This window comes from Protopterus annectens, chromosome 7.part1 (genome assembly GCF_019279795.1).
Source record: "Protopterus annectens isolate FY-2018-M chromosome 7.part1, PAN1.0, whole genome shotgun sequence".
Lineage (NCBI taxonomy): Eukaryota > Metazoa > Chordata > Ceratodontiformes > Protopteridae > Protopterus > Protopterus annectens.
Window position 1 is genome coordinate 14,382,184 of NC_056740.1, and position 25,754 is coordinate 14,407,937.

General features: G+C 39.1%; 1 protein-coding gene across 1 annotated transcript in view; it reads right to left on the reverse strand.

Annotated features, from left to right (window-relative positions):
- LOC122807617 (fibrinogen-like protein 1) overlaps positions 1 to 25,754 on the reverse strand; it is a 498,571-nt gene that overhangs the window by 322,161 nt on the left and 150,656 nt on the right. Inside the window, exon 2 of the mRNA XM_044078528.1 lies at positions 12,484 to 12,570. Coding sequence (XP_043934463.1) covers positions 12,484 to 12,570 — 87 coding nt within the window. The remainder of the gene's footprint in view (positions 1 to 12,483; positions 12,571 to 25,754) is intronic.

Consider the following 25,754-nt stretch of genomic DNA (forward strand, 5'->3'; position numbering starts at 1 on the left):
CAACTATTAGAGCATTCTATAACAAAGCCCATTTCTCTGAGGACTTGGGAATCACTGACTGCACCCACAATGCTACCAAGGCCCCACCTGCTTCACTTGGCATCCAACATATCAAACAGAAGGAATTCCTGTATACCATCTGCCAGATGATGCGCAATGCACAGGGTATTATACACACAATGTATCTGTGTGTCATCCAGGCAGTTCCCATGATTCCTACATCTGGCACATGTGCAACTTTTTACAAGGTCATCTAGTTGGTTGGTGCACACACTGCTAACTTGAGTGGTCAGGAAGGTACAGTCACAAGAATATAGGTAGCAGGTCACTCATAATGGCATTTGTTGTTGTGGGTTGGTAGTGATGCCACATATAGTCTAAAGTTAGGGCTAATGATCCCCTTCCACAGCCCTCACACAGAGGCAGAGATGGTGTACAACACCTCACTGATGCACACACAGAACATTGGCAGATGTGTGCTTGTAGTGCTGAACTCCCACTTCCACTGCCTGGATACATCTAGTGGTGTACTGTAGTATACTCCAGAAATGTACAGCATGATAGTAATGGTGTGCAGTGTGTGCCATGTTACACAACATGGTACTTTAAGGACAATTTCATCAAAGGTGGATCACAACACTGGATGACATACTTAAGGCAGAAGTGGAAGAAGAGCCAATTGAGAAGTCAGAGGAGGAGGGTATTAGTATATCTAGCGCTGTAGTGCAGACAGGAGCCTTGACTGAAATCCAGGTGACCAGAGTTCAATTAGTGCTCCAGCACTGGAAGGGCCAGGATGTAAGGTGGTGCAGTAAAGGGGTATGACTGTCCTCTATGCAAGGAACAGGTGCTCATAATATATCATGGCACTAGCAAAATGTTGGTGTCTGGTTCACAATTATGGGCTATAATAAGACAAACACAGACCTCAGGGAAATGGGTTTTGTCATAGAATGTATTTACATACCAGGCTATGCAGTCACAGTGCTGTGCATTGACTGACCATTCTGTTTTTCTGACATTACCATACTACCTTAGTCAGATGGTTGGGGAGGGTGTACTCAATATTATTTCCACAAGCAGGGGTGTATAGTGGCACAGTAATGCCAGCATAAATAGAGTGGCTATGGGTAGTTCCTGAGATATGCATGCACATAGAGGGGGTTGTAGGGTGTCAGGGATCACGTCCTTAGCTGCAGCTCTTAGAAGTGAAATATTGACTGTGTATACCATTTGTCCCTGCATTGTCATATATGAAAGTATGTGGTCCAGGGGAGGGTGCAGCACATTGATTTTCCTGTGTGACAATGTCACCATAGCCACTGCTGTTTGGTAATGGCAAACTGAACGTCTTCACTATGCCATGTTTCGACAACTGTACATGTCATTTGGGGATATGTACTGGAAGTGGGCTGCAGTCAAACTGTGGGACCCTGAATGGGATGTCTGATGAGGTGTCCCTACTGTGGACCCGAACAAACATCTACATTCATGTGACTATCCATGGCCAGGAATGGAGGCTACAGATGAACCATCTAAGGTGTTGTTCACATCCATATACCTGTGCATGGCCATGGGTGGAGGCTATGGCAGTCAGATGACTGTCAGCCACATGCACATGACTGTGCAAAGACAGGGGTGGTGGTCACAATGGAGCCATTCATCTGTGCAATTTGCATCTGTGTACACCTGCCGGTCCAACTATTCCATACCTCAGTTATGGTGACCAGTTGGAAGCAGCTGCAGGGATGCACTCATGACTGCCATGCAGGCTGCCATTGACTGCATTTCCCGCAATGGTTGAAGTATTCATGGAGGACATGGAGGTCTTCTTGCAGGCCATGAAGCACACTGAACACATCTGACACAGACCGACTAGCATCTGTCTGTGCCTAGATCATAGTCCTGTGCATCCACTGGTTAATGCTAAGGTTAACTGGTGTACAATAGTATGAAATAACTGCTGTGATACTGTGCCATACTGTGGTACCTGCTGTCATGTGATCCACCTGCATTGCACCTTGCACTAGCACACAGAACACAGTTTGTACTCAAATGACTTCAATTCCATCATCTTCCATAGCCAGGCCTGCAGTCTGTGTAGATATGAAACATAGCCTCCACTGCTCTACTTGGATACCACCTAACAGGTATGTCAGCTGTACTGCCTATTCCCTGTTCCATGCATAGTTTCCACCCTAGCATTTAAACCTGTTATGCCTCTACAGCGAATCATAGATGAATGTCTCCCCCGATAATAGATACTTCACATCTGTATAAATCTATGTAAACAAAAAGACACAATAAACTTTTTAAACCAAAGAAGACAAGTCCCAGACGCAGCAGCTTCCACACTGAGGTTTAATAAATTCAACACAACTATCACTTAAAGCGCTTTTCGTCTGCTATCAATGCAGACTTCATCAGAAGTGATAAAATCAAGTTGCTGAAACATTTAAATAGTTGCAGACACTAACTACCACAAGACAATTAAGTATTTAACTATTTAAAGGTACACTATTATAAAAATGAATACAAATAAAACTTAATACAAAGTGTATTACTTATAGTTACTTTTAAGAAGCAAGATCATATAAACACATAAGAACAAACCAAATTAACTTAATATATTAAGTAAAAAATATAAAAATATATAAAAAAAGAGGAATAAGGGCACCAAACATAAAAGAACTTTCAAAAATAAAACAACTCTAAGTGATTCTTTTACTTCTGTAAACGCTTCAATTTTAGAACACTACTCACGTAATTGTTCTCATTCAAACCTGGAACATTACTTGCGTCAAGTTTAATTTGCCATATAAGTTCGAACTCTTCAAGTTTAAATGCTACAGGGCCACCTCTATTATTCCCCCCAGCTTTGTCTATTACCAAAAATTTGAACTTGTAGCCTGAGTTCGACTGAATATGTTTAGACAAAGCATTATCAAGCTTGTTACGACTAATTGCATACAAGTGCTCATACACCCTATCGCGGAGTTTACGCTCCGTTTTCCCTACATAAAATGCGGGGCAATTTTTTACATCTAGCTAAATAAACTATACCTCTAGAGTTGCGATCAAACCTTTCCTTCAGTCTATATTTCTGACCGTGTATCGAGAAGGAATTTGTAATGTCAAAAAATTTACAAAAATTGCAATTTTCGCATTTAGACATCCTTCCTACCCTGAGAGGGTTATAGGGCTGTTTTTCTAAAAGATCTTTTAAATTCCTACCCCGTTTGTATACTATGTTAGGTGAAAACCCCAAACTTGTCAAATAGAGTCTGGTTACAGCTAAAAATTTGCCAGTTTTTCTTTATTATTTTAACACAGAAGGGGCTATGTGTACAAAAGGTGGTTATAAAGCCACTACCAGGTGGTTGTTTTCTATGCGACTCTATTAAAGCTTGTTGAGAAAATTCCATGGTTTCAAGATTTAATAATCTAACCTGTTCTGAGGTCTTAGGGGCCAGTATCGGCTTAAAAACCTGGTTTTTCTCTCTTGATGGTGACTTCATCAATAAGGGCTTCTAACAAAGACTCAGGGTACCCACTGTGCAGAAACAGTTTTTTCAAAAACAAACATTCATCATAAAAGTCACCATCGATGGAAATGATGCGTGAAGCCCTAACCAGCTGTCCCTTAATAATTGCTCTCTTTTGATAAAAGGGATGACAGCTAGTGAAATGCAGAAATGTGTTTGAATAGGTCTTTTTTCTAAATATTTTAGCTGTGTAACAATTCAATGCTCTATTCTTAATAAACCAGATGTCCAAATAGGCTATAGAGTCCACTCAAAAATTAACAGTAAACTGCAAAAAATTTGTTGTCTTATTAAACATTTCTAACAGATCTGCACCCATTTTTTCATCACCTTTGAATAGAATGAATATATCGTCCAAAAATCTGGTATAGTAAGCTGGCATGTTAGAAATATGAGCATTTTTAAATACAAATTCGGACTCCCAGTAGGCCATGACCAAATTGGCCACACTGGCTCCACAAGGGGAGCCCATTGCTAACCCCACTTTTTGCAGGTAGAATTGATTATTAAATAGGAAGAAATTATTACTCAAAACTAGATCTAAGAGCTCCATCACTAAAGAGACGTCCCCCTTTGGAGCGTTATGCTTTAACATCATAAACGCTACCCATTCTGTGCATATTTGGTTTTATGCACAGAATGGGTAGCGTTTATGATGTTAAAGCATAACGCTCCAAAGGGGGACGTCTCTTTAGTGATGGAGCTCTTAGATCTAGTTTTGAGTAATAATTTCTTCCTATTTAATAATCAATTCTACCTGCAAAAAGTGGGGTTAGCAATGGGCTCCCCTTGTGGAGCCAGTGTGGTCAATTTGGTCATGGCCTACTGGGAGTCCGAATTTGTATTTAAAAATGCTCATATTTCTAACATGCCAGCTTACTATACCAGATTTTTGGACGATATATTCATTCTATTCAAAGGTGATCAAAAAATGGGCACAGATCTGTTAGAAATGTTTAATAAGACAACTAATTTTTTACAGTTTACTGTTAATTTTTGAGTGGACTCTATAGCCTATTTGGACATCTGGCTTATTAAGAATAGAGCATTGAATTGTTACACAGCTAAAATATTTAGAAAAAAGACCTATTCAAACACATTTCTGCATTTCACTAGCTGTCATCCCTTTTATCAAAAGAGAGCAATTATTAAGGGACAGCTGGTTAGGGCTTCACGCATCATTTCCATCGATGGCGACTTTTATGATGAATGTTTTTGAAAAAAACTGTTTCTGCACAGTGGGTACCCCGAGTCTTTGTCAGAAGCCCTTATTGATGAAGTCGCCATCAAGAGAGAAAACCAGGTTTTTAAGCCGATACTGGCCCCTAAGACCTCAGAACAGGTTAGATTATTAAATCTTGAAACCATGGAATTTTCTCAACAAGCTTTAACAGAGTCGCATAGAAAACAACCACCTGGTAGTGGCTTTATAACCACCTTTTGTACATATAGCCCCTTCTGTGTTAAAATAATAAAGAAAAACTGGCAAATTTTTAGCTGTAACCAGACTCTATTTGACAAGTTTGGGGATTCACCTAACATAGTATACAAACGGGGTAGGAATTTAAAAGATCTTTTAGAAAAACAGCCCTATAACCCTCTCAGGGTAGGAAGGATGTCTAAATGCGAAAATTGTAATTTTTGTAAATTTTTTGACATTATAATTTCCTTCTCGATACACGGTCAGAAATATAGACTGAAGGAAAGGTTTGATTGCAACTCTAGAGGTATAGTTTATTTAGCTAGATGTATGCATTGCCCCACATTTTATGTAGGGAAAATGGAACGGAGACTCTGCGACAGGGTGTATGAGCACTTGTATGCAATTAGTCGTAATAAGCTTGATAATGCTTTGGCTAAACATATTCACTCGAACTCAGACCACAAGTTCAAATTTTTGGTAATAGACAAAGCTGAGGGGAATAATAGAGGTGGCCCTGTAGCATTTAAACTTGAAGAGTTAGAACTTATATGGCAAATTAAACTTGACGCAAGTAATGTTCCAGGTTTGAATGCGAACAATTCCGTCAGTAGTGTTCTAAAATTGAAGAGTTTACAGAAGTAAAAGAATCACTTAGAGTTGTTTTATTTTTGAAAGTTCTTTTATGTTTGGTGCCCTTATTCCTCTTTTTATATATTTTTATATTTTTACTTAATATATTAAGTTAATTTGGTTTGTTCTTATGTGTTTATATGATCTTGCATCTTAAAAGTAACTATAAGTAATGCACTTTGTATTAAGTTTTATTTGTATTCATTTTTATAATAGTGTACCTTTAAATAGTTAAATACTTAATTGTCTTGTGGTAGTTAGTGTCTACAACTATTTAAATGTTTCAGCAACTTGATTTTATCACTTCTGATGAAGTCTGCATTGATAGCAGACGAAAAGCGCTTTAAGTGATAGTTGTGTTGAATTTATTAAACCTCAGTGTGGAAGCTGTTGCGTCTGGGACTTGTCTTATTTGGTTTAAAACATCTGTATAAATCTGACATACCCCTGGAAGGATCATAGCTGTATTAGCACACAAAACCTCTGCTTTGTGACAAGTATGTGTCAGTCATTCACCCTGGAGCAGTCTCTGCAATGTGGTGTGCACTATAAGTACTTCTGCCTGGTGTTAATTATCTTATATGTTGATATACTCAAAATCTTCTGTGTTCTGTACTCCAGTATTCACAGTAGAGCAACCTATTGTACTATAATGACAACACTTTATTTTATTCTATAAAAGAGTTCTTAGTACAATGATTATGCTAATGAGGTGATTTAGCTTGATGGTCTTTGAGTCACGCCAATAATGCAAAGTGTTTTTCTCCCTATTCTGCACTTTGAGGTCTAGTCTTGTTCATGAGCACTGTGACTGGCCTTGTTCATGAGCACTGTGACCTGCTTGTTCATGAGCACTGTGAAATGCCCAGTTCAATAGCAATGTGATCTTCCCAGTTTATGTGCACTGTGACCTGCCCAGTTCATGAGCACTGTGACCTGCCCAGCTCATGAGCACTGTGACCTATCTTGTTCATGAGTACTGTGACTGGCTTTGCTCATGAGCAGTGTGGCCAACCTTGTTCATGAGCTCTGTAACCAGTGTATTTGGCTGTGGAGCCTAGCTTTTCTACTAAATATTTGCACTGAGTTGCTAAAATTGCTAAAATTGATACAGCTGTCACACAAGACCAAGTGACAGAAGTGCTATCCAGAGTTAAAAATACTGCATTGATGGGTCCTGACAATACCCTTGGATATATCTTAAATAGCACGAAGCATGATTTAGCCACAATCCTAACATTGTTCAATCTCAGACTCCATACAGGTTTTGTACCAAGTGAGTGGAGAATAGCTACAGTTATTCTGATACATAAGGTAGGACCTTCCACAGACCAAGGCAGTAAAAGACCCATTAGACTGACTAGCCTCATATGCAAAGCCATGGAAAGACTTATCATGGAATTTTTTTCATATCAGTCAGGAAATAGGGAACATCCAAATACTGGACCCATCTCAGTTTGGATTCAGCAAGGGCAGGCAATGCTTAAACATAATGAATTTTTTGAAAAGGTCACCAAACCAATGGATGAAGGCAAAATAGTACACACCACATACCTTGACCTGGTCAAAGCTTTTGACACAATTTCATACTCAGGCATTGTAGAAAATCTAAATAAACTGGGAATAAACCACTATGCCACCCAGATTGACTGGCTTACAGACAGGACACAGATAATCAAAATAGGGGAAATTACCTTCACAAAGAGACCAGTCACCAGTGGAGTCCCCCAGGGTTCTATGCTTGGACCTCTCCTGTTTGGCATGTACTTTTCTGAAGTAAAAGCCAATATCAAAAGGCTCTGGCTGACCACATTTTCAGAAAACTGTAAGGTAGGAGCAGTCATTGAATCCCCAAATAACTTAGTCATCCTGCAGGAAAGTTAGTCTCACAAAATAACTGGTATCAAAATCATGGTCTACACCAAAAAAATGCATTACTGCATCCTTTGAGAAGTCATCTACCCCAGGGAATTACCACATTGACAATGCTCCCCTATGTTTTGGGATTTGGGTACTTCTGTGGACAGTTATCTAACTTTTAACCAACATGTGTATATTGTTGTAAGAAAGTCTTTTTATATTGCACATCTTATTAACAAAGGGCTTGTGTCTAGATCTAAGGATGTCATTTCCCCCTTTACTCAGCCCTCATTATGCCAGTCATTGAACAAGATTCCCCTTTGACATGTTTCTGTCCAGACACATGCAACAACTGGAATGCCTACAAATATACCTTACTAAAAGGATACAAGGTTTAAACAACATGTTGTACATGAACAGACTCAATTTTTTGTCACTATACTCGGTATCTTACAAACTGCTAACAGGTGACCTGTGTGTGGCATACAAGGCATCTTCCCAACCATTACCGATGGATTTACTGCATATCAGCAAGTCAAATGCATCAGAAATACTTGGTCTAGGGATCTAAACCTCTTCTGCAACATCAACAGAATGGTGTGGAAGGACATGCATATTTTATAGAGGATACCACTGCTGTGGAAAAGACTTCCCATCCACATGAAACGAAGTTCATTTCTGTCCATTTTCAAGCACAACTTAGATCTATGGGTGGGAAACACTAGATTTACCTCTGGACTGCCTTCTACACCACTAATGGACAGAAGTAGCTTCTAAATGTTGTATCCCATGCATGAGTCCCCTCAAATTATCTATGGTACGATCCCAATTATTCTTATTAGAGGTAATATACAATTATCGACCATGGGATGGATAAGGCCAATTTACAAACAAATAGATAGGTTATTTCAAGCACAAAAAAGGAAATTGGCTAGAATTAAATGGCCTGCAAGGGCAGCTAGCCCAGTACTTATCTATGATCCTAAAAATGATCATGGCCGCCATGCTACTCACGTGCCTTTCGTGAAAATTTACAGGCATGTAGGTCACACAGGGTGTGCATGTCTTTAGAGCCTGGCCACAAAGTTGTCAGCCCCCCTTATGTTGCTGACTATGTGTGTGTTACGCTTCCATAGTTGGGCATTATGTTAGTGTACTGCCCATCAGTATGCATCACATTGTGTCTTTTTAATATGTGGCTTTCTGTCCTACTATTTTCACTCCTGCACTTGACCTGGTGTGTGGCCCTTGCACGATCTGAAGTTGTCAAAACTACCATGTGATGCAACAGGGTTCCCTGTATAAGATGGATGCCTGGTACTCACTTACCATGGCAGTGAGTGATTTCATGGACATCATCCACTCTTTTGGGCAATAACAGCATAAATATAATGATCTGCAGATGGGCCACTGGCACCTTATCTGACAAAGGGAATAACAGGTTTAGGAAAGCTTCCATTTTTTTTTTACTAAGTCACTGTCACTAGTCACTAGTACACCTGAAAGTATAGGTATAGCTTTCTGCTTTTTGGGTATGCTGCCCTTATTAATGTGGTTGTTTTTTTTTCAGTTTTGGAGCAGAGGATGAAATTCCAGCAAACATATTAGCTGGCTAGATGTAGCAGGATAGACTGTCCATGCAGTGGGTCAAATGAAGTGTCCCACTGACATTATGGTATCTGTGCTTAACCTGAGTACCACAACACTGAGTATTTGTATGTTTTTTTTTTCTTTGCATTCACCAATGCCTAGAAGTTCACTGGCTTTGTAAATTGCTTTGTTTCATCCATTTTTACTGTGTTAATGTCATACATTGTGCCAGTTATCCATATGCACCTGTATACCACAACAGTGAGGATTATTTTTTGTTTGGTTGTTACACTATTTCTTATCTGTTTGTTGCTTGTGCAGGACTACTAGTTTTAGGAATGTTAACTGCGCTGCTGTCCTAAGTAGCGCCAGTTATCTTGCATATTCCATTGTGTGCGTGGTAGCGCTACATACCCTGTTTTCCACAGCAGTGAGCATTTTTTTTTGTTCAGAGTAATAGTTTCATCATTGCTTTACTGTTCTTTGCGCATGCACACTTGTTTCCATCCATACAGTGCGCTACTGTCCTATACACCTGTAACACTTACACTGACATATATACCCCTAATGTTATCCTTGGTCACATTACAAGCTGATCCCTATTCATTTATATGAATGCTCTACTGAATGTTTTTCTCCATCTATGGCCTGTTTTAATAAACTGCACCACATCACATAGACTATTGTATTTGTGTTTTGTTTTTTTCTGTCATTTCCTCCTTTTAATTATGCTGCTTTGTTTTTCTTCAATTGTTTTCATTTTGTTTGCTGGATCGGTCACGGAGCAGGCAGTGGTAAGACAGAAGCTACCACAATCCTGCACTAGCCACTATGTCAACACCACTGGGCCCCAAGCAATCCACAGGACTGCTTCTCTGCAGGGTAATGAATGTCAATGTCACCCTGAAGAATGTTACCTGGAGGGCCCACCTGTGGCCTCCAGTGATGTTTCTGTGGTGGGTATCATAGGGTCCTAACTGGAAAGTGGCATGAAGGGATACTGAGAAGGTCTCCCAGTGTGAGGTATGGCAGCTGGTGTGGGCTGAAGTGGACTGGTAACACAATACCTATACTGGTTTCATGCATCATCTCCTTAGGTAATTGGTGGAGTCATGTAGCCACCCTGCTCCAAACATCTGGCCACCAGCAGTGGAGCCTGAACTTGATGTCAACCACGGAGTTAACTTCTGAGCAAGTTTGACTCTGGAATGGCTTATCAGGCTGTCCTCATCCCAGTCTGTCCTCAATCATGGTGTTCCCCATGCTTGTGTGTCACTCACCCTCCCCTGTTTGCTGTTCAGTCTTCCTTATCACCAGTTGTATACCCTCTCTTTGTCTGTGACTTTCCACTGTAGCTCCTTCTTTTGTATCATTATGTCTCCTGTCAGTCTTTGGCTGCATTATATCTGCTGACATATATACACCCTCCATCCTGCACACAAGATCTCTGTTTCCCCCCACCTCTCCCTTTCTCAAAAAAGGTCATCTATCAATAAAAAAATACTCTCCTTCCTCCACCATATGCCACTTTTCCCTTCCTAGTGCCCTTCTGTGTATTCCTGCAATTGTTTTTCCTCCTTTCTGACTGTCCTACCCTTTCTTTCCCATTTGTAATATAGAGCCACTTTGTACTTTACTGTGTTGCCCTTGTATGGTCTCATAGATGTGTCTGTGTGTATAATATGTACAGATCATCAATGGAGGCATGCATGTGCATTGTATCAGACATGCAATTTTCACGCAGATGGTGCCAGGCCATGTAATAGCTCATGGCATGGTCTGCTCACCTGAGTGGTGACTGCCATTTTTGTGAGTGCATAGCTTCAGTATGCAGCACTGTCCCTGGCATGTCTGCACCGTGCTGATACTTATCATCTTCATCAGGTCATTTTTCCTCAACCAAAATCATGCTATTTATTGCAGCAGAGTCAAATTATAATTCCTTCTAATAAACTCCTTTACGTTTTATTTGGAATACTGAAAATTGACTACTCCCATATACTAATCAATATGCAGCACATTTTGACCAAGATTTTTAATATATAGTTTATCTTTTTCTTGACTTATTCCTCATAACTATTTTAATCAGCAAAATTGTTAAAGTTTTGCTTTCTGAATAGCAAGATCAAAATAGGTGCCGCCACCTTCGAAAGCAGACCTGTCACTAGTGGCATTCCACAGGGATCTGTCCTGGGACCCCTACTGTTTGGCTACTACCCCTCTGTACTTCTCCCTCATTTGGCCAATAATTGAGTATAATGCCCCATTTGGCATATACCTCTCCAAACACCTACACCAACTGGAAAGGCCACAGAAATACCTTGCAAAGAGAATCCATGGCCTCTAACACATGTCCTATGCAGACAGGCTCAAATCACTCTACTCAGTATCATACAGATTGCTCAGAGGTGATCTGTGTCTCACCTACAAGGCAATATCGGGCCCTGCCCTACTATAGATGCTCTATCTCCATAAGTCTAACTCATACTTTAGCTGCTCAAAAGGCCTAAATCTAATAGGCGACATCAACAAAACTTGCTGGAGAGACATGTTTGTCTCCCAGAGGCTGCCCATTCTTTGGAATAGACTTCCCATACATGTCAAACAGAGTACCTCGCTGACCCTCTTAAAGCGCAACCTTGATGAGTGGATGGGAAACCACAAATGTGTCCCAGGGGGTCACCTGTGTCCCTCATTGACAGGAGTGACAGGTGCTGACTGAGTTTTCATTTTTGGGGATAAACTCTTGGCTAGGCTTGTAAGGGCCCCAGGGCCATTAGCCTAGCAACCTCTGATGAACCTATGATCCTAATAATAATAATAATAATAATGATAATAATAATAATAACAACAATAACAAATTTATGTTTTATTTCTTGATGAGTCGTCAGCAACGTGCCCTCATTTCTGGTAAAAAAGTATTATACATTTTTCAGGTGACAAGAGTGAATCCAAAGAGTTTTCCAATTGGGTCTGTTTCTTTTAAATGTTTATCTCTGAATTTGTAGTCCCCCCCCCCATTTTCCTACAAAAAGTTTTTTCACTGTTGTTTCTGTGAACTACACCATAGTTCCTAACTTAGGAAATGGTATTAAAATAAAGTTCTTTGGCATTAAGACTAATACTAGTAAACCATCCTTTTCAAAAAGAAAAAAAAAAGAAAGAAACCAGCTCATATCTTGCAGAAACACTGGCTAGGCCTAGGTCAACATGTGAATTTATTCTTTCTTGGACTTATAAATGAAATACTTCCTCCTTAATTTAGGATGTTATTATCAGCTTAAAATTGAAATATGAACACTATTAAAATTGACTGAAATTAAACCCTCAGCCCCTTCCAAAAGGCTCTAGTTACACGTTGACTTAACATTGCTGCAGCTGACCTGCTACTGCATCAAAGCTTAACAAGTAATGTTGGCTAAGGTGTCTGCTTACCTGGATATCCTGTACGCTCTGTCTCTGTCCCTTTTTGATGAAGAATCAAGTCTTCTTTGGTTTCTGAAGTCTTGAGCCATCTGCTTTCTGAAACAAAGACCACATTGACTGGGGAACAGACCACAATAATCCAAAAATCATGAAAGTGGTAGATGAACTGCTAAAATCAGCTATGAGTTCCCTCATAATATAATAAAAAGTAGATTTTTTGAAGGACAGCGTCTGATATTTAACATCTCATTTAAGCACAGCTGCCTATTTTCAAGAGAGACACATATGCAACAGGTTATTAAGTGACTTGCTCTGAATCACACAGTATTAAAGTACTGGCTGTGGCAAGCAAGCAAAGATCTGTTAATAGATATTAAATGTTTATTTGCATTCTTGTATCAAACGTTCAGAATTTTAACTAATATGAATTAAATAAAATCAGAATTTACTAAAATATTAAGTCATTAAAATGCTTTATTATAATGTTTACAAGTTAAAGCATTTAGTTTTTTTCTTTTCCAGTACAGATGTTTCTCTGTCAGCCTATTCTTAAATCTTTTTAATATAATAGCTAGTCAGTTTCCAGTAGCATAAACATGGAAATGAAATACTACAGTTAAACACTATGGTGCTATTCATTTCCAACATCAGAACAATTCTAGTTTTACATCTTTCTAGTAGTGCTTAGATGTTCCTTCTACCAGACATCTCTCTTGCCAATATAACTGAATTGTAACTCCCCCCCAAAAAAGAATTTACTGATAAATCCTTAAAGGGATCATGTATATAAGTGGCACAGTGAAGGTGCCTATAACTTACAGCTCATTCATACAAAGGTGCTATAATGCATAAAACAATATAAAGGGATGGGTGAAACATATAGTTGAACATCACCCAGCTCATTTAGATAAAGGTGCTGCAATGTACAAAGATATTCATGAAAAGGATAGGTGAAACACATTGTTCAGCATACCCAAGACTCGACATAGAGCTATGATGAGGTACAAGAGCCTTTTGTTTTGTGCCTTCACAAAATATCCATAGCTGCTATCCTGTCCATAAAGTTATGTACTAGGCACATACGGCCTGTAGTGATGAAACTACATATAAATAAATAAATATATATATATATATATATATATATATATATATATATATATGTATATATGCGTGTGCATATATATATATATATATATATATATATAAATATGAATATATATATATATATATATATATATATATATAAATATAAATATATATATATATATAAATATGAATATATATGTATGTATGTATATATATATATATATATATATATATATATATATATACACATACATATACTTTACCTTTATATGTGCGTTTTGCACATGGGCGAATGCCATAAGCTCGAAAGAATGTTTGCTAAGTTCCTAAAAATCGAAAGAAAAATGATTCAAATGTGCAATGAACAAATGCACAGTGACATTCGCTCATTGCAGATTCGGCATTTTGGGTGTGGATTGCACTATAGTGGGGATCGGGAAATGGACCCTTTCCCCACTGTAATGCGATCTGGGAGTTAGTATATTAAAGTAGGGAGGGTGCAAGGGGGCTTTTTTGTTAGAAAATCAGCGAATCTACTTTTCGATTTGCTGATTTTCAAACATCGGAAAGTGTCGCGATTTTGTGTTTCGCACTTTGGATTCGCTCATATGAGCGATCGCACTTGTGATTTTCAGGTATGTAAAGGTAAACCATATATATGCATATATATATATATATATATATATATATATATATATATATATATATATATATAAATAGTCGCAGTCTGCAAGAGCAAACATTCTTCTTCCCTTTACTTTCAGGAAGTTGGCTGCTTTGCAAGGGAGATTATGGTACAGCATGGTATAGGAATTTTTACCTTTCCTGCTATTGTGCAGTGTTGGAGTTGGTACATTTAGCTAGCAGGGAGAATGTGCATCTCCCCACCTAGGTGGTGAAAGGGGGTTTACCCACATGCAAAATGTATGTATTTTTTTGGTTGTTCAATATTTTATAGATTTGATCTAAAAACATCACTCTTTTTGTATTTGCTGTTTGGGACATTCGATATTTGATGATAGTTTCATATATTTGATATATATATATATATATATATATATATATATATATATATATACATATTTATATATATATATATATATATATATATATATATATATATATATATATATATAGAGAGAGAGAGAGAGTATATATATTTATTTATAGACATACATACATGCAAATAGATATAAACCCAAATTTGGACAACTATTAAAATATAGTGTCAATAATCACAGAGTAAGGAAAAAGTACTCCTTCTGACACTTAAGTGACAACACAGTCTTACCAAGATCAGGTAGAACTTAAAGCTCTTTTTTTCCTGGCACTGAACTGGAGTCACAGAGCTTACATCTAGTATACAACTCCTTACTTCACTTTAGTCCAAAGCTCCTTATCATCAGAATATTAAACCAGTCATGAGAAATCTGCAGAGCCTGCCTAAACATTTTTGCACATGTTACATGGTACTGGTGTAAATGTCATTAGCCCTATACAAAGTAGCTCTGTTGTATCACAACTAGTTGTTGCATTACAGGCTACTAAAGGTTCTTTGGTTGGGTCTGCAATGGTGGATAGAATATTCTGATGTGCATTCTTTCACTGTTCCTTTGGAATTTGCTAAATTAAGGGAATTATACCCGCGGTGGTGGTGCTGCAGTAGCGTTGTCGCCTCACAGTAAGACGCTGTCTGGTTCAATTCTCAGCTACAGTGTCTTCTGCGTGGAGACATGCGTGAATGGGCGTACCTTTGTTGAAGGTTGTGCGTCAGGCCTGGCAAGCCGGTACGTAAAAATCAACTGCCAATCATTAGCGGACCGGAGTTCCGCTGTACCAACCCCTAACCGGGAAAATCCGAAAGACACAAACAATTGGTTAAGGGAATTCTTGTCTTTGAAGTACTTTAACAGGTCTCTTAAAACAGACTTGTTCTGCCTAGCCTGTCTGGACAACCAGAATGAATTTACATGTTTTTTTGTCTTGATAATAACCATTTTATTTATTTACATATTAATTTAATAACAGACTGTTGTTATTTGGCTATGTAGTCAAATACTTTTTTATATTTTATTGTACTGTGCTTACTTTGGTGCATACTAATAAATTTGATAAGGTTTTTATAAGAATTACATCCTATGCTACTGCAACACTGCCATCCCAGCTCTCTTGCACTCTCTCTTTACCTCTATTCTACTCTGTGTCTCTTTCATTGATTCTCAGTTTTATTTTGATCCTGCTAAATTCTCTTTTCTAACTTTTAGTATTCTTTTGCCCTTGCTGATTGGACTTCCAACTGCTTACTTTTTTTTTCTGTGACGTCCCCTGACTGAATCTGAAGTTAAGTTTACTACTTAATCCTCTTTGCTTGTATGCATGTTATTGTAACTTATTCTTTCCTGATTACTTCACACTCCTTCCACACAACCTATCTGCATCCTTCTCACCAAGCTGTTTTCCCAAATTTCTTGCTAAATGTTATCAACCATAATTAAAGAACTGATTATCTTCTTGTTTTTGCATTTCTACCTAGTCTTTAACAGTAGACAACAAAGCCAAACCCTCCCCTTCCATGCCACACCGTTTGTGTGATTTATAAAATGCCTAGGATGTGTTAGCTTTGAAAGTACATCAGCTGTCGCTGCACTGTCTTGCTTTGTTAACTCTCAGTAATAACTTTGATACCATCATAAAAAGTTCATTGAGCATTGCCCTACTGATACCAGTATAGCAAATATCACCACCAGTTATTTCATTAGTACTTCTTTAAAAACAAAGATCCCAATCTCTTACCTTAGTAAGGTACCATAAAATCTACACAGTACTAAAACACCATTTGCAATCTACCTGAGAAAAATACTTTGGAGTCTGGTTGGGATAAAAAAATGCAAACACTTCCAAGCAAATATCCTAATCTTCTAGACTTTGTTGCATATTTTGGAGCCATACATATATCCTCCCATTGCTTCTTTGTAAATATCTTATCCAATTGCCCTTCCCAATCTTTTCTAACCTCTTCTGATTGATTCCTACAGGTACCATACAATATTTTATATACCCTACTAATTATTTGACATAGGGGATATTGTACAACAAGCACATACTCCTCTCATCAGGCTGCACAAGGAGAAGATAACAGTCAGTTGCTTATCTGGAGCTAGGATCCTCAATATAATGCACACACTCACGGAAATGCACCACAGGTACCAATATAATTTTATAATAGTCCATGTGGGTGTAAATGATCTGAGGCATACCTCACTGGATGCTATGAAAAGAAACATTATAGATCTCTCTCCTAATATGTGTCATAGACAGGTTAGTGCTTTTCACTACGCAGCATTGTATTTTCACCAAGGATGATACCACAATATGAACAGAAAAGGACTGACTTTAATTATTGTCTTAGTTACGGGTGTCACTCCAGCGGAATGCGATATCTATCAGCATAGGAGGGCACAGTTAACAGACCACTTTGCTTTGTATATTTTAGGCAATGTCAAAGATGACAAAGCTATTAACACAGTTAAAAAAAACTCAAAGCAACCTGAAGGCGTTACAGCTCAGTGTTAGGAGCCTAATAAGAAACTCAACACCTTTCAAGCCCTCCTCACTCTGGAGAATGTAGATATTTTTGATGTAACTGAGACTTGGTTTAAAGCTGCAGAAAGTACTCCAGCAGTGGAAAGCTACAGTGTCATCCACAAATTTAGACGAACAGCAGCACAGACAAGGGTTAAAGCTGGAGGTGTCTTGACCTATGTTAGCAGCAAATATAATTCTAGGTTGGTTAAACAGGATGATGTACTGGAGTTCATCCACATCCAAGCCTTCATATCCTGGTCAGCTACAGGTCACCCTATATGCCCCATGAAGCTCACACCACTTGCCTAGACCTACTAGAGGTGCTCACCATCCAATCAAATAACCTGTTCATGGGCAACTTTAAATATTCCTCTTTAGACTGGGAAATGTACACTGCCGCTAACTCACAGGCACAATGTTTCTTGGACTTTATCAGCACAAACACCCTGGACCAGATAGTACACTGTCCATCCAGAGGATCAAACAAATTGGACCAAGTACTCACCAACATAGGACAGCACTTCCCCCCTCTCCCCCATGTCACATCCTCATTGGTGAAGTTGGACCACAAAGCTCTCACACTTAAAATACAAATCAGTCTGGAAAACCCAACTAAACCTGTAACAGTTAGGAACTATTCTAAAGCAAATTACATCCTAGTAAGTGACAGTTTGTCAAAATTCATGGCTCCCCTAAACCCTGAGAACACAGCTACCTATGTAGAATTATTTACAGAAACCCCTGTACAAACAAGTAGATGGTTGCATTGAGACTGTTGTACCTACCAGAAGTAAGGGGGTGGCAACGCTCTCCCATGTTGGTGAGTACTAGGTCCAATATGTTTGATCCTCTGGTTGTAGAGTATATTATGTGGTCCAGGATGTTTGCATTCATAAAGTTCAGATCTAGCACAAAAAACAAACCAGACTGATAGAATCCTTACCTTTACAGGCTATATAACAAAAAAAATAAATAATGGCAAAAATCAGAAAGAGCAACTGATATAGAGACAAGAGCTCTCTGATTCAGCTACAGAAGAAACTGAGAGGTGTAATTAAGTCCGACAAGGCCAATTACAAGGTAAGGATAGCATTCCAGGCAATGGACAATCACAAGATCTTCTTCAGCTATGTCAGGAACCTTAAAGATAATTCTTGGTAGCGAGCAGAACTGGTGAAACTGGCACATCCTTTACTGACCAGTGTGACACAGCAAATCTACTGGCTGATAAATTTAACTCAAACTTCATCTCTCAATCCACCCCCCACTACCCAATGTGAAATCTCTTCTAGCATATCCTCCCCAACTATCAACAGGGGACTGGTCCTGGAGGCACTTGCTAAGGCTAAAATTACTGCTTCTATGGGCTCCGACAATATCCCTGTTTTCCTCCTAAATAGCCTAAAACATGACTTAGCAGGACCACTTGAGGCACTCTTCAACCAAAGGCTCAAAACAGCTTACACATCAGGTGAATGGGAGGGGCGCAATAATCATCCATCTTCATAAGGGTGGACCATCAACTGACCCTGGGAACTGCACACCCATCAGTCTGACAAGTCTAATATGCAAAGCCATGGAATGAATTATCATGGAAATGATCAACAAGGACATTGAAAACCTACAGACACAGGACCCATCCCAGTTTGGCTTTGTTAAGGGAGGGTCTTGACTAAACTTCTTTGAGTGGGTTACCATGGCTACGGATGAGGGGGAAACAGAGTATATTGCCTACCTTGACCTGGCCAAGACATTCAGTACAATACCCTACTCAGGTATTGTTGACAAACTCTCAGAACTTGGCATAAATCTCTATATAACTGATTGGATTGTCAGATGGCTCACAGATAGGACCCAACAAGTCAGGACTGGTGAGATCTCCTCCGCCAAGAGAGCAGTTACCAGCAGTGTACCCCATGGCTCCATGTTCGGCCTGCTCCTGTTTGACATCTACTTCTCTACAGTCAAGGCTAAGATCAAAGGTTTCTGGCTCACCAAGTTTGCAAACGACTGTAAATTGGAAGCTTTCACAGATTCCCCCCACAACATCCTGCAAGATCATCTAACACAAACAAATGACTGGTGTGAAAAAGACAGATTAAAAGTCAATGCAAAGAAATGCATTATAGTGCCCTTTGGAAATCATCCACCAAAGCTAATTACTTCATTGATAAAACACTCCTATATTTAACCCCATAATTTGGGATCTGGGAATATATGTAGACCATAATCTAGTGTTTGACTAACATGCAGCCAAGACAGTAAGAAAATCATTCTATGCCACCCAACTCATAATCAAGGGTATGGCATCCAGGTACAAGGAATTAACAGTACCACCCTACTCAGCCCTCATCAGATTCCTCATTGAGTACAATTCCCCCTTTGGCATGTACTTGCAACAACTGGAAAGCCCTCAAAGGTTCCTCACTAGAAGAATCTAGGGTATGATACATGTCCTACACAGATTAAGGTCCTATCTCTGCATACAAGTTATTGACAGGTGATCTATGCTTAGCATATAAGGCATCCTCAGATCTAGCTGTGATGGATCTCTTGCACATCAGCAAGACAGCACCAGAAATACTAGATCCATGGAACTGAACTTTGTCTGCAACATAAAGAGAACCTGTTGGAGGGACTGATATGTGTCTCAAAGTATACCCATGCTATCGAATAAGTTCTCCATCTACATGATGAAGCAGAGTTCATCTCTGACCCTATTCAAAAGAAAGCTTGGTCATTGGATAGGAAATAGCAAATTCACTCCCAGTCTGGTCTTGTGTCTCTGATGGACATAAGTCAAAAAATTAATCCCCAACTAATGTACCCCCTCACATAATCTTTAGCTACCTCTTTACTAACATATCCCCACTATATAGGTGTCCAAGGAACTCTGGGACAAAACCGGGTTAGGTTGCAGGATTAGGCTTCTAAAGATCCTGGTGGTCGTTAGCCTAGTATAAACTTATGAACCTTTAAAGCTCTGTATGAAATAATACAGCTCAGTTCATGCTTTATCATAATTACTATAAAAATGTAAGCAGCTAAAAATGTATTTAAAATTGCACATTCTACTGTGCACATTTCCAGGAATGGCTAGGTTGGCCTAAACTTGAGTGATTCATGTATTTTTGGAATGTTACTCATAAGCAAGGATTAAAGAAACACAAAAGGAAACATTTCTAATGGAATACTAGACTAAGTGATCTGTTTGACGTCTATGGTTATACACAGTTGACTAATTAGACAAAATGTGAGACACTGGCTCATTAAAGGAGGTGAGATGGGAGGAGTAACGTAGCTAATACATGAAACTTACAGAAATGCTCTTTGTAAAAAGTTTGATTTTTATCTCTGTAACTTGTTGACACTTTTGCAAGCCTCTTTCAGTAGGAACAACATTAGTAACACTCGGTGCAGACCACTCAATGACACTTGTTCTACAGACTCAAACTTAGCTGTTTTTTTTAGTTCTTCCATTCCAGGTTAGAAGACAGCAAATGGTAAGGTGACTTAATCTCGCACTCTGTGCTCTCATAGTGCAGTATGAGGCAGATTTTGCCTTCTAAAGGAAAAAAAAAAACTCTCATCAGGATGTCTGCCCCATGAGGGCATTCAGGGATAAAAAAAAAATAAATAAATACAATTAGGAATGAATATTTATTTTGTTGTATGCAGGTTAGGGGAGTGCAGACTTTCACGAAAAGATAAATGTTGTTTGTCTTTTCGGCTTTTTCCCGGTAAGGGGTCGCCACAGCGGAATTCCGGTCCGCTAATGATTGGCAGTAGATTTTTACGAAACGCCGAGGTGACAGCTTGACGCCCAACCTTCAACGAAGGCACACCCATTTACGCACGCATGTCTTTCGAACGCTACCCAACCGCGGGGAGGACATGCAGACTCCACACAGAAGGCACTCCCAAGCCAAGCCGAGAATAATATGTGTTTTTCAACCTTTTACACATACTGGTCCTTTAATAATCTGTTCAGACCATCCTTTTTGTCATCTGTCTGAGCTCAGCAAAGACAAGAAACCATGATCTGACCATGATCTATCTGAGAGTCTATGTTTTTATAATCTAGAATATCGTCTCCAGTAATCAAACTATATTTCTTTAATTTCTAGCTAGGTCTGTTCAATGGAGGTGTGTCTAGAGCAGGGCTGTTATTTATGGTTTTACCTAATGTCTCCTATCAAAAACTCAGTTTCTTATTTTCTTTTTTTGAAGAACGAATAGAGTGGAATCCTATTCTGACTTACCTGAAGTATGCCTTTAATTTTGATTTGCTACATTAGCAAACCCAGAAATATTGTGCAATATAGGAGAAAGTAATAGAGAAATTAAAGATCAACTGCAAAGATTTTTTTACCATTTCTTTTTGTTATAATTATCCCTTCATCTTGTAACATGGGCATTTTTTTCAAAAAATGTGTAGATTTTACTTTAGTTATTTCAGTGACCCTATAATTATTAAGTTTAACAAACAGTTTTTTATGTTTATAGGTTCGTGGGTTCATAGGTATATACTAGGCTAATGACTACAAAGGCACTTCAAGCCTAGAAAAGCTTCACAAAAAGTTTCTGCAAGGTTTTTTGTGCTCTGGAGGTTATTTTAGGTGTATATTCTAATGGTTATATGCAGGTTAGAGCATAGTTGATCAAGCATTTAAAGGCTACCTCTTTCCACTAGAGATACAGGTGCCAGGCCAAGGGTGAATTTCAGATTTCCCATTCACTGGTCCATTTTTGTGCTTGAATATAGTTAGAGAACAGCTCTGCTTCACCTGGGTGGGAAGCCTTTTCCAGAGATGGGATATTCTCTGAGATACATACCTGTTTCTCCAACATGTCCTATTTATGTCATAATCAAGGTTTAATACTCTGGATCTGGTAATTATGATGCTATTTGTTTTGCAGCTATGCAAGAGGTCCATCACAGTAGGATCCAAGCATGCCTTGTATGCCAGGAATACATCTCTCCTAAACAATGCGTAGGAGACAAAGTATAGAGATAGGGCTTTGATGTAATCCTCATAGTTATGTCCTGTATTCTTTTAGTGAGGAGCATCTGTGGATGTTCCAGTTGTTGCATGTGCCTGGTCAGGTACATACTGAAGGGGGCATTCTATTCAATGATGAGTTTGATGAGGGGTGAATACAATGGGATGACTACTTGCCATGGACCTAGATGCCTGATTACTGGATCTACTCGTAGGGGTGCATTGTGAATGAGGTAGCTTCTTGGAGTAGCCAGCTTTCCGAAGAGTACTATTATGCATTTCTTAGCACTTAGTTTTTAAGCATAGTTATTCCACCAGTTATTTGTCTGTGTTAGTCCTTCTTGGTAGATGTTAGTGTCTTGGGGGAATTCTATGATTTCTCCTAGTTGGCAATTATCAGCACACATGGTTAACCAGAGACTCTTAATGTTGTCATTGACTTCTCAAAACTAGATGCCAAAAAGGAGTGGACCCAGCATAGAACCCTGAGGAACTCCAGCAATGACTGGTCTCTTTGTAGAGGTGGGCCCCTCAGTCTTAACGTCTTGGGTCCTATCTGAGAGCCAGCTGGATATCTAGCATGTAACAGTGGGGTCTATGCCTAATTCCATGAGTTTGTTTAAAATACCCGATGTGGAGTATTGTGTGAAATTCTTTAGCTAGATCAGGGTAGGCATTATACACTATTTTGTCTTCATTCATTGTCTTGGTACTCAAGGAAGTCTACTAGGCTGAGAAGGCATGACGTTCCCCCAGACAAAACTGAAATGAGTTGGATCCAATGCCTAAAGGTTTCCATTATTTATCAAGGTCATTATTTATCATTTTCATGATAATTATTTACTTGGCTTTGCATATTAGACAAGTCAGACTTATGAGTCTGCAGTTTCTGGGATCTGTAGATAGTCCACTCATATGAAGAAGGATGATTGTTGCAGTTCTCCATTTCTGCAGCACTAAGCCTGACTGGAGACCAAGGCTGAAAAATGACTCTAGTGGTCTTGATACAATGTGTTTCATGGGATACAGGAGGCATCCTTGGATATTATCAGAGCTGACTGATGCAGTGTTCTTGGCCGTGGAGAGTCCATATAGGACCTGCTCCCTAGTGATAGTTGTGGGTATGTTTGATGGTATTTCTTGAGGGGGTGGTCAAGGGGTAGAGGGGGTTAAAACTGGAGATGAATTTGTAGGTCAGTAAATTTGCTATATCTGTTGTCTCTTTGTAGCGGAGGACTCCTCTATCCTAACTTTTTGGGTCCTATCTGAGAGCCAGCTGGCTAACCAGCATATAACAGAGGGGTCTATGCCTAATTCCATGAGTTTGTTTAAAATACCAGAGCGGAGTATTGTGTGAAATTCTTTGACTAGATCAGGGTAGGTATTATGCTCTATTTTGGCCTCATTCATTGCCTTGGTGCTCAAAGAAGTCTACTAGGCTGAGAAGGCATGACGTTCCCCAGGCAAAACTGAACTAAGTTGGATCCAGTGTCTAAAGGTTTCCATTATTTCTCAAGGTCATTATTTATCATTTTCATGATAATTCTTTACTTGGTTTTGCATATTAGACAAGTCAGACTTATGAGTCTGCAGTTTCTGGGATCTGTAGATAGTCCACTCATATGAAGAATGATTGTTGCAGTTCTCCATTTCTGCAGCACTAAGCCTGACTGGAGGCCATGGCTTTAAAGTGACTCTAGTGGTCTTGACAGAATGTGTTTCATGTGATACAGGAGGCATCCTTGGATATTATCAGAGCTGATTGATGCAGTGTTCTTGGCCGTGGAGAGTCCATATAGGACCTGCTCCCTAGTGATAGTTGGGGGGTATGTTTGATGGTATTTCTTGAGGGGGTGATCAAGGGGGAGAGGGGGTTAAAACTGGAGTTGAATTTGTAGGTCAGCAGATTTGCTATATCTTCCAGTTTCATGTAGGTGCCTCCATTTACTATTCATTATGCCTGTTGTTGTGCACTGCTTTTGAGGTTGCAGACATAGCTAAAGAAAGCCTCATGGCAATCCTTGGCCTGGAAGGCTATTCTTGCCTCAACCACGACTTTGGTAGACTTGATTTTCCCTCTGAGTTGTTTGTTTAGATTGATGAGGGAATTTTTATCCATTTGGGCATTATATTTCTTAAGTTTGCCACTATTCTCTTCCTTTTGTTGTATAACCTATTTATGTTAGGATTCCCCCAGGGTAGCTTCTTTTTTATCTTTATTCTGAACTTATTCCTGGTGGGCACAGCTGTGTCAATGCTTCTATTAACATGACTGTGTAGAGTTTCTGTGGACAATTCCACAGTCAGCTGTGTTCTCAAAATCTGTTACAGCTTGAAATTTTTCCAGGTTAACACTTAATAATAATATGAAGTTTGCCTTAGAATATTTCCCAACTGCTACGGGATTAGCTGTGGTCATAGGTTTTATTTTTATTTTGAAGGAAAGGACATTATACTAGGGTGTGCCGCATTCTCCCATATTTGTGAGGACCACGTCCAGTATGCCTGTGTCCCTAGTGGGCATGTGGACTATCTAATCCAGGGTGTTTGTGTAAAATAAGGGAAGGAATCTTTGGGTTTGCACATTAAGGGGTTTATATGAATCCCAGTTTATAGTGGGGTAGTTAAAGTTGCCCAGGAATAGTGTATGCTGAGCAACTGTCCAATCACTTCCTGTTTCATTGTCATGCAGCCCTACCCTTTAATGATATTATGGAATGATCATGTTATTATATCTTCATTTTTATTTTCATGGATGTACACATAGGTGCATAGGTGTTTACTTGGCTAACGATCACAAGGGTCTTTTTAAACCTAGCCATACATCCCAAATCTCTTACAAGTTCTGGTACCCTTGATAAGTGTAAGCAGGGACTTGGGAAATGAAACATTTACAAGTAGAGGCCTGGGAAATGAACCATTGACAGGCTGCTTGTGCCCATTAGAGACATAGGTGCCAAACCAGGGATGAACTTCTTGTCCCCAATCCAATTGTCCAAGTTACACTTGAATTAGGTTAGGAAGGAACTCTGCTTCACATGGATGGGGAGCCAGTTCCAGAGATGGGGTAGTCTCTGGGATAAATACCCGTCTCTCCAGAAAGTCTTATTTATAGCACAGCCAAGGTTTAAGTCTTTAGAACAGGTAATTATGGTACTGTTTATTTTGACGATATGCAGGAGGTCCATCAGAGTGGGGTCTGTTAATGCCCTGTATGCCAGGCATAGATTTTACCTCAACAGCCCGTTGGAGACAGAATACAGGAATAGGGCCTTGAGAAGGTCTAGCCAGGATATGTTACTTATGCCCTGTACTTTTTAGTGAGGAACCTCTGGGCATTCCAGTTGTTGGCTATGCCTAGTAAGGTATATAACAGAAGGGACAATGTACTCAGTGATAAGCCTGATGAATTCCTTTTGTTGACTAGGATAGTCTGACTAGGAAAGAACTTTTTTTCAGCAGAGTCCTGGGAGAAAAGCTCCAGACAAGAGAAAAACAGTGGAATTGCATATACAATAAGTATTATCTTCAATAGTTTGTTGTAAATTAAGCAACAGGCAATTTTTAAAATTATAATTATAGTATTTACTAAGAGCAAAAGAAGCA